Here is a 10,882-nt window from a genome sequence, read left to right as displayed (position 1 = left end):
TATCTATTGGTTGGGCTAGCCCCATACTACACAGGGATGTCAAACCGTGGCGTCACTTGATATGCCAGCTTTGGAGCTGACCATAACAATAGTCAAAACATGAAGAAAATCAATGTGTGTGAATGTTGATTAAGTGGTGTGTATCTAAGAACAGTCTGACATGACATCTAGTGACATGTCATGACATTACACATAAGAAAATATTATGATTACAATTACGGTTACACATATCATAATAATAACAATAATCCTCCTGTCTGCTGACAATCAAACTTTTTCTATCTAGTTGTCCTTGACCATAATGCACCCTGCAAAAAACTCATGAGAATGACTGAGCATTTAACAGCCTGAGCTAGACATCCTGTCTCCACTAAACATTTCTAATACAACAAATATCTAACCAATATCTATCTGACTAAAAAATTACCTAACACAATCAAAACATTTTTGACAGTCTGGACATTTTTGTCAAGAAGGATCTTCTTTATTGAAAACATTTGTTTTAATATTGGATTTGAACGGTAAAAGGGTTTGTAATACATACCAATGTATTTTCTTTCTCAACTTTTCTCCTTCTCATCCTCTCTTTGTTTTGACGTCCTGTAGTTGGCTGTTTTCCCTTGGATCTTCCCTTAGTCATAAATCACTGTCACCCCATTTTGAGGAATGGGGAACCAGCTGCTAGCATCAACAATTCTGCGTGTGTGCTTGTGTTAAAGAAATAGAGTAAGAGAGAATATTTTAGTGTTCATAATCTCAGTGAGCATGCATTTCACCAGGCATGTTTGTGAATCCTTCCTCTCTCAGTACATCTACACACTCCCATGGCTATCTGTCTATTTATGTATGTCTCTATTTCTCTATCACTTTCTTTATTTCTCTGTTTCTAGATAGATAGATATCTTTATTGTCAACCAGAATACTGAAGTTGCAGGCCATAAAGCCAAGACAGTGTTCCAAAGGGGCTTAAATTCTTGATGGTGCTCATGGGAATTGGCAATTTATTTGATAATTTTCTGTGAGTTTGTCACTATGAGGGACATCTTTTACAGAAATCGTATAGTTAATATGAAAATACTGATTATAGCTGTTTTAAAGTTCAGACCCCCAAGGCTGTGATGCAGGCCTGTAGTCTCCAACCCTGATGAGAAAATCAGGCCAGAAAAGAGGTCAAGTAGCAATTTGTATGGCTAGTAAACTGGCCTTTAAAGTGCATGTATAAAATGGAAATTTTCTGTTAAACTTCTCCTGTACTTAGTTTCACAGTTTTTCAGCTCCCACATATGGAGAAATGTCATCTCCCTGACCTTCCTAAACTTCTGTGTTCCAGTCAGGTGTTCCCTCATGGCCTTCCTGAGGAGTTCACCGTGGTCTTCACCCTGGCTCTAAAGAAGACTGCCTTGAGGGATACTATCTACCTTTTCCAGATATCTGATCAGCAGGGATACCCACAGGTACACCTCACTCTCTGTTTCCTGTTCCTTCATTCTTTTGATTTCTTTCTTCTTTGACCTTTTTATTCATCATGTCTTTTGGCTACTCATTTTTCATATCTGTCATCTCTCATCTCTTTTGCATAGTCATCCACATTCACCTTCAGTTTCTTCTCTCTCATGACACCTTTTCAGTTCTCTTCCCACTTTCTTTCCAAGTGCTTCTTGTCCTCTCTTATTCTTCATCGGATCCCCTTTCCTTCACCCCCTGTTTCACCATCATTCTCTTTCCTTCACCTTCATTGTTATTAATGTTTTTCAAGATGAAGCACCGATGTCCCTCAGAGTTCCCACAATCACTAAGAGTCTGAGGCCAAATTTACTGTAAATACTCAGTGTGTATGATGGATGGTGGCCAAGTTGCCTCATTAGGACTGATTGATTGGCTATACTTGTTGTATGTAATTACTGTCTTTCCATTTACATCATTTCTGCTATTCTGTACCACCGCCTTCTCAGGCAGTAGCTGTATGTACATATTACCCTTTATTGAAACCACTACCAATTAGACAACTACAGATAGTTTACATTTTTTTTATCCCCTGGCCTAAATGAACTGAGTTGGCATACTGAACACAGTATGGTTAGATTAGTATATGGCTTTTCTCTCACTGTTCTCCACCATGTCTCTACTCTGAAACATAGCTCTCTGTAGACCTCAGTGGCCCTGATGGAACCCTGTCCCTGCGAGCCAGAGGTGCAGACCCTGAAGCCTACCTGGTGAGCTGTGTTTTCACTGGGGAGGGGGTTGAGGCCCTGATGGACCTGCGCTGGCATAAGGTGGCTCTCAGTGTGCAACAAGATTCTGTCTCCCTCCATGTGGACTGCAGCTCTATCGAAACCAAGCCCCTGGAACCTCGTGGAGTTCTGCCCACTGACGGATACAGTCTGCTGGGCATTCAGGCCTCTAATGCTCAGCCTGTGCAGGTATCATTCACAATAATATTAGTAATAGTACTGTAGAGTGTAACTGTATTTGAACTTTATTTAAATACCACTTTTTAGTCCTTTATATTTGATGATAAATAACATATTTTTGGATTAAGGGGGAATGGTCATGTAAGAAGAAGCATTTAAAAGAACTTAAGATTTCATCATCCAGCTATTCAAATAGAGAAATATCTCTGTCCTGCTGTGTGCTGTTTCCTGCTGCCCTGTCTTGATCATTGAAGAGCTTTTGATCAAGGTTAAGCTTTGCAATGTGTAAATATCATCTAAACTTGCTCTTTGAATGTGTGGTGACCTTTAAGCTCTCTCTGTATGAAGAGCAAACTCTTACTTGTCTGTTACAGAAGATGTTTAAATGAACCTAACTCCCTTATTGGGATCTCTTCCATAGAGAATGACATGGCATTTGCTGCATAATATATTTCAGTATAGCCCTGGCATATGCAATTTTAATAACATACCAGGCTTTTTCCAGACACCCACAACCCTCCCCACCCCAGCTGACCAACCTCCCTTAAAGGTCTTTTTACTGGAATCATTTATTCTCTCTTTCTGTGGATGCATACATATAATATTTGTGTGTGTAATGTGTGTGTTTTGGACTGTAGGCTATATGCTTGAGGTGCTTTTCTGATGTTATTTCATTTGGTTCTGAATAAAAAACTTGGGAGAATGGCCATGTGGTGAGCTAGGCTTACTAATGCTGAATAGATCCAGTAATCCTGTCACTAAGTTTGATCATCAATTAACTGGTCTACTAAGCCAGGAGGTCTTATGTTAGTGCAGGGGAGAAGTGCTCATTCATTAACACAAAGAAAGTGATTTCCTAATATTCTATATAAATGAGAAATCAACCTGGATTGCCACCTCATTTCAACCATATTTACATTAATTAATAAATAAATCAGAGGGCTTATGGGGACCTGCCAGTGGAATATGTAACTATTTCTTTCTCTCCTTCTCCTGTTCAGATGGATATTCAGCAGGCGATGCTCTATTGTGACCCATCCCTCGCCATCCAAGAGGCCTGCTGCGAGATACCTGGGGCCAGGGTGAGTCTGGCTAAAAATAATGATGAATTTGCGTGGAGCACAGATTATTCACAACTGCTTAACAATGATTTCTTTCCTGCATCACTGATATAATGCATAAAATGGTAAGCCTGAAATTTAAGCAAATAATTTGACATTTTGGATAATATACTTTTTTTGCTTTCTGGTGGAGAGTGAGATGAGAAGATTGGTATGACTTTGTCTGTCTGTATGACAGCCTTTCCTTTAGCCAGTAGTTACCAGTTTTTGCCTGGAAAATTCATTTAAAAAAAGATAAATTTAAAAACTTGCTGATCAGAATGTCTGGTAATGATGCTGACATTTATGAGTTTGAGACTGTGATACAGCACAGCATGCCTGCAGAGAGGTCTTCCCTGCACATCAGTGACATGTGCGCACATTAGTGGTAGAGAGGTTGTAAACTGAACAAATGTGGAGATGATCATGAAAATGTTTTTTTTTTTTTTTTACTAAAACTGCACAAATCACAAAAGCAATGACTAGAAAATATTTAATGTCCCCAGAAGGAAAGCTGCCTTTTAGCTCAGAGTGCAGAATTAGCCCTTAGCTCCAGCAGTCTTGTCAGTGCTGTGGAATTTATGACTCTCTGTATAGTTTAACCCTGAAACTTCAGTAATAAATGTGAATTTTTAAGTAAGTAAGTTCACACTGTATGTTAAATCTGTTTATTGAATACTCCTGAGGTTCTGTGTTTGACAGGTGAAACGCATAAAACTATATATTTGCATTTTTAAATAAACTACTATTGAAGCGTGACTGGCAATTTTGAAATTTGCCCAGTAAAATACATTCTTTCCACACACCTGACCAACAAGAGAAAATCCCAGCAGAAACCCTGCTGTATGGTAAATATTAGGCTACATCCAGCAGTGGGTTAGCTTAGTACCATCACTGGAAACAGGGAAACAAAATCCATCTAAACAGCACTATATTATATCACATTATATCACAATAACAAGGTGTAAAAACTTCTGGTTGCTTTGATGGTGCATGGCTAGCTTTTCCCCATTATTTTCGGTCTGTGTGCAGCTACAAGAGAAGTTTCAAGCTCAAACTGTCCATCAAAAAGGGAATACATATTATATTTCTCCCAAAATGTTGAAATATTGCTTGAACAAGATCACTGTTGGTGCCTAGCTGCAACTGTCCTGGCACTTGTAGAGATTCACTGACTTCCACAAGAATTCTTGAGTAGTGTTGGCATTTCTTAACAATAGGCTTGAACCTTTTATGCTAGGTTAAAGCATAAACCACCCCACCACCACCACCTTTGCATTTTTTTCACTGAAAAACATGAGTATTTGGAGCAAGTTCTTACTTCGCTAACTAACCCCAGTGGTTATAACTCAACACTTGTTGCAGCTGCTTCACAGCCAAAGTTGTTTGTTGGAAGGTTAGTGTGCAACAGCTGTGGAAAATGTATAGTCTGCATTATCAGAATTAGACACCATAGTAAATCAGCAACCCTTTGTAATACCTATTGGCCAGTTTTCAGATTCTGACTCATTTTAGGTGGTCAAGAAAAAAAACAATCTCTTGGCTGCCTGCCTTTTGCTAGGCAGGGAGTGCCCTTACCCTTTAGCACTCCATCAATTACTTGATGTAGGTTTCCAAACATATGAAAAGCCTGTGTTGTTTTATTTAACAAAATGTTCTTCAGAAGCTTTCCTTAACATGGGGTATTATGTGTTCAAATTGACTAGAGCTTAGAGTAATTCCTTTGTCTGCAACTATGTCACATCAACTGTTTTCCAATATTTTTTGTATCCCTTAAGTGTGACTAAAAGCTTAATCAGAAGTATCACTTGCTTTTTCTTACATCTTCAAAAAATCACATTTTACTTGTTATTTTTCCTGCTACCTCTTTTTTTTTAACTGTATTTTTGTGCAGTTATTGTTTTCCTGGCATGTGACAGATGCCTGATTAAATAGGAAACAAAATCATTGGGCATAAATAGAACAAAATGTTTCTGTCTGACAGGCAAACACAAAGAAATGATTGCTCAGGTTTGGGAAGAGTTGCTATTCTTGGGTTTATTTTGAATCTGAAGGTATTTTTGTGCTTAACCAACTTTGTATCAAGAGTTCTCCAGGGTGTTTGTACTTATGTGTCTGTGGGTGCATGCATACATAGGTTATTAAATGAGCTCATGAGAGGTATAGGGTGAGAAGCTTCTTCTGAAGTTTGAAAGTGTCAGATGTCATAATAATAATAATAATAAACAGCATTTATATAGCACTTTACAACTCAGAAGGGCCCAAAGTGCTGCACAGTATAGACATATCTATCACTAAAACAATACTAAAACAAACAAAACAATACTAAACAGTCAACAAGATAATCATAGAACATAAAACAACATGTGGAGAATGCCATTTAGAGGCAGATAAAACAGATTACAGATTAAAAAGGTGCGTTTTTAATGTGGATTTAACAACATCTAGCTCGGTGGTAGATCGAATCTCAAGCGGCAGCGAGTTCTAGAGTCTGGGGCCATAAACAGCAAACGTGCGGTCACCCCATTTTTTGGATCGGGACCGTGGAACCACTAGGGGCAGGTTATTATAAGAGCACAAGGCTCTACGAGGAACATAGATAGATAAAAGTTCGGATAGGTAAAGTGGAGCAAGGCCATGTAAGGCTTTGAACACAAATAAAAGAATCTTAAACTCAACTCTAAAATGTACAGGCAGCCAGTGTAATGTGAGAAGAACAGGAGTAATATGGGCATATCTGGGAGTGTTGGAAGAAGCCGAGCTGCCGCATTTTGGACCAGTTGAAGTTTCCTCAGCAACGACTGAGATATACCAACGTAAAGGGCATTACAATAGTCTAATCGCGAAGTAACAAAAGCATGGATCACCTTTTTTAAGTTTCCTTGGGATAAAAAATGCTTAACCTTTGTTAAGTCTGAGGTGAAAGAAACTGGTCTTGACAACAGCTCTGATCTGCTTATCAAAATTAAAACCGGTATCAAATATCACTCCCAGGTTTTTTTACCATGTCTGTGAGTGCAGGGGCAGGGGCACATAAACTGGATACACCTGTGGCTAGATCAGGGCTGATAAAGATATATTCGGTCTTATTCTCATTTAAATGAAGAAAATTCTGGGCAAGCCAAATCTTGATATCCCGAATACAATCATACAGTGGAGTAAGTGCTTTTGGGTAAAATAACGGGGCACTTGGCATCAAGAGCCATGGCGATGTCATTATGGACCCTCAGCAAAGCAGACTCTGTACTATGGCGGGCCTTAAAACCTGACTGAAATTTGTCAGCAATTTCCAAACGATCTAGGTGAGACTGCAGCTGAGTAAGAACCGCTTTTCCATTACTTTAGATAAAAAAGGCAGTAAAGAAATTGGGCGGAAGTTAGATGGATCGGCTGGATCAAGGTTAGATTTCTTAAGAAGAAGTCTCACTATGGCATGTTTAAGGGCGTTGGGAACCAACCCCGAGCTGAGAGAGCAGTTGATGAGAGTGACCAAGGTAGGCCCTACCATGTCGATAGCCTCCTTAATAATCCTGGCTGGGACTAAGTCCAGAAGAGAGGAGGTGGGCTTCAGGTGCGAGACAAATTTTTTAAATTGATGCAGAGAGATTGGAGAAAAGGAATCAAATATATGGAGTGCATGAGATACAGGCGGTCCATGAGGTAGGGACATGGGAATGTTTCGCCTAATATTCAGAACTTTATCAATGAAATATCTCTGAAATTGATTACAATTCGCCACCGATTTTTTACAGCTCTCTGATAAGAAAGAAGGCTGTCCCTTAGCATGGCAAGGGAAACATGTAGTCCATCTTTTTTCCATTTTCGCTCCGCCTGCCTGCACCGTCTCTGCAGGGCACGGGTGGTGACGTTCAACCAAAGGTCAACAGTATTTCTAGCCCTCCTTTTCACAAAGGGAGCGATGGACTCCATAATCCTAAAACAAGTAGAGTAAAATAAGCCGAGGAAGGTGTCAGGGCATGCCAGGAGGGCATGCTGGGAGGTTCTCAGCCCCTGAGGAGCAAAGCTCAGAAGCAGAAAAGGCAATTGCAAAATCCGATGCCATAGATGAGGTGATAATACTACAACACTGGCAGGGGGCCAAAGTTCTAGGAGCACAGACTTTGATACAGACTGATAGGCCCCGAGAAATGACAAGATCCAGGGTGCCCCCATGTAGATGAGTGGAGCCCAGTACCGACTGGACGAGATCAAAGGATTCGAGCAAATCGTTGAACTCCTTTGCTAACTAATCCGAAGCACAGTCAACATGAATATTAAAATCTCCACAAATTAAAAAGCTGTCAAACTGTGGAATCAATACACCAAAGTCATTTATAAAATCCTTGGCTTTCAGGAGAGTGGTATATTAAAACACATAACATAGGGTGGTGTAAGGTTAAAATGAAAGTTTGTAGTTCAAAACTGGAAAAATCTCTTCAGGGAAACGGGCGACATTTTATGGTCGACTTACAGACCGTTGCCAGACCGCCACCTCTACCCACCAGTCGCGGCGTATTAAAAAATAAATAATCCACCGGTAACAACTCAGAAAAGAGACTGTTGTCGCCTTGTTTCAACCAAGTTTTAGTGATAAAAAACATATCCAGGTGGTGTGAACACATAAGATTGTTAAGAATAAAGGTTTTGTTAAGCAATTTTATGTTCAGAAGAGCAAACTGAAGCGGACTTGGCTTGTCCAGAGAGAAGTCATTTCGAGCCACTGGGCGGAGGTTAGCCTGGGAACGACACCGGTCCGAGCGTCTAACCAGCCGGCAATGTGGGCAAGGGGCCTCAACATCTTCACCAGCCGGCAGAAGAAAGTGATAGTTGTAGGTAAGAGTCTAGCTTGAGTCAAGGCAGCCATGCTTGAGGAGGTGCCCCCTCCACCACAGTGAGTTCAGGCCCGATTTCAACCTTATGTGACGTCCAGCTCTCCTACTGCGTTGCCTCCAATGGGGCCTAGCTGGAAGAGTGCCAGTACTCTGCTGAAGGAAGGAAGATATAGACGCTGGTGGTGGCGATGGAAGTTCGAATTGATGGGTTAGGCAAATTCTGGAAGATCCAGACAACGAGTTGCATATATCAAGGAGCGTCAGACGATCATAAACCAAGGTAGAAACAAAAGAAGCAGCATCAAATATCAAAAAACAGGAAATCAATAGGAGAGTCAGACGGCAAACCAACAACAACGGCGCCATATTGAAATCCATCCATCAACTGACCAGCACTCGTACTGTAGATTGTATAAGAGAGCTTGAAGAAGAAAACTTCCTCTCCTCTGCTCAAGGCACGTGTGCTGCTGGACATTCTCCAATCTGAGTTTAAATTTGAAATGACGTGGAGGAACTTATGTGCACACCCATACACACTAACTAGTATGCACGATACACCCATGAAGCCTGCAGTTTCTTAAACACAAAAAAGATGGAACAGTTCATTATCAATAGCTTTCAGATTGTGGTCTGAATACTAGAACACATACTAAAACTACAAGATACAGGAACATATTGGAGAATGGAGTTTAGAGATAATATATTTCAATTATATTTCATGGTGTTCTATATTGTTTAGATCTGTTCAACATGCCATGGTTGTGGAAGTTTTTATTGTAAAATTTAGATGTGCTTAAAAGTGGCTCTAGTTGATCTGTTGGACTGCCCTTTCAGTTTAGTACAGTATATACAGTATGCATACATACTGTATATATAACGGCATTATAGATGTACAGCTTTATAGATATAGATGCATAGTCGGTGTTGATATTCTGCTCTTCATTCAGCTTGTGTGATCAGGCCTAGGTAGTAGATGAGTTTATGTGGACCACCTTGTAGTCCTGGCTTTTTCTGTCCTGACTGGTCTTTGTTGATAGCTTGATAGGCTATGTTCACATGCTCAATTCCAATTTTTTTTTTTTGTTAGATCCACTCCTTTTGTTTTGATAGTTCACATTCATGTTTGTGGCATCAGATTCTGTGTGTGAACACCACTGAGGTCCATAATTGCATGCAGAGATTTAACTGAAATGTGACAACAACAACATAATTTGTACGGCAGTCATACTTTACAAATTCCTTAAAAACTGCTCACTTAAAATAAGCTCCTTCCAGCTTGACTTGTACAGAATTGTCTCCATAAATGACCAAAAGATTTGAAATGTCCTTGTCTCTCCATTGATCCCTTTACTGTTAGTTTTACCAGTCAGTGAGGGATCGACACAGAATAATAATTACAGGTGATATGCGCATGGACAGAGAACACATAAAAAAAAAAAAGTCCAATATGATCATTATGACAGTCACGGAGTCTATTTCAAAGCCTGTACTGGCTGTGGAGCTTAAATGGTTTATTTATATTTCAGGCATTATTCCACCACTACTGCACATTTGTTTTGTTTATGTAGTTTGCTTTTGTTGATAAATCTAGCCACAGGGGTTGCAAGCCAGTGACTTCTGTGCCGGTCCCAAGCCCGGATAAATAGAGAGGGTTGCGTCAGGAAGGGCATCCGGCGTAAAAACATGCCAAATTTAAACATGCGAATCATCAGTGTGAACTCCACACTGGATCGGTCGAGGCCCAGGTTAACAACGACTGCCACCAGTGCTGTTGACCTACAGGGTGCTGGCGGAATTTGGACTACTGTTGGTCGAAGAAGGAGAGGAGGCAGAAGGATTCGTAGACAGAGAGAGAAGAGGAAAGGCAGGTGTATAGGTCTGAGAATAGGGACTCTTAACGTTGGCACAATGACAGGGAAAGGTAGAGAGCTGGCGGACATGATGGAGAGAAGGAAGGTAGATATACTGTGTGTGCAGGAGACCAGGTGGAAGGGTAGCAAAGCGCAGTAGCATTGGAGGGAGATACAAACTGTTTTATTATGGTGTGGACAGGAAGAGAAATGGGGTAGGAGTGATCCTGAAGGAGGAGCTCGTGAGGAATGTTTTAGAGGTGAAAAGAGTGTCAGACAGGGTGATCAGTTTGAAGTTGGAAATTGAAGGGGTAATGTTGAATGTAGTCAGTGGTTATGCTCCACAAGTAGGGTGTGAGTTAGAAGAGAAGGAGAGATTCTGGAGTGAGTTAGATGAGGTGATGGAGAGTATTCCCAGAGGGGAGAGAGTGGTGATTGGGGCAGACTTCAATGGGCATGTTGGTGAGGGGAACAAAGGTGATGAGGAGGTGATGGGCAGGTTTGGTGTTAAGGGAAGGAACCTAGAAGGACAGATGGTGGTGGACTTTGCTAAGAGGATGGAAATGGCTGTAGTTAACACCTATTTCCAGAAGAGGGAGGAACATAGAGTTACATATAAGAGTGGAGGTAGGAGTACGCAGGTAGACTACATTCTATGTAGACGAGGCAATCTGAGAGAGATTAGTGAC

The 10,882-nt window shown here is 40.6% G+C and overlaps 1 protein-coding gene across 1 annotated transcript in view; it reads left to right on the top strand.

Moving 5' to 3' along the window:
- Positions 1-10,882, top strand: part of col16a1 (collagen, type XVI, alpha 1) — a 71,681-nt gene that overhangs the window by 37,878 nt on the left and 22,921 nt on the right. The window contains exons 5-7 of the mRNA XM_020586394.1: positions 1,331-1,454; positions 2,139-2,420; positions 3,413-3,493. Coding sequence (XP_020442050.1) covers positions 1,331-1,454; positions 2,139-2,420; positions 3,413-3,493 — 487 coding nt within the window. The remainder of the gene's footprint in view (positions 1-1,330; positions 1,455-2,138; positions 2,421-3,412; positions 3,494-10,882) is intronic.

The sequence above is a fragment of the Monopterus albus genome, unplaced genomic scaffold (assembly GCF_001952655.1).
Source record: "Monopterus albus unplaced genomic scaffold, M_albus_1.0 scaffold404.1, whole genome shotgun sequence".
Lineage (NCBI taxonomy): Eukaryota > Metazoa > Chordata > Actinopteri > Synbranchiformes > Synbranchidae > Monopterus > Monopterus albus.
The sequence above is the reverse complement of the archived record's forward strand: the minus strand, read 5'-3'. Positions and strand labels throughout refer to the sequence as shown.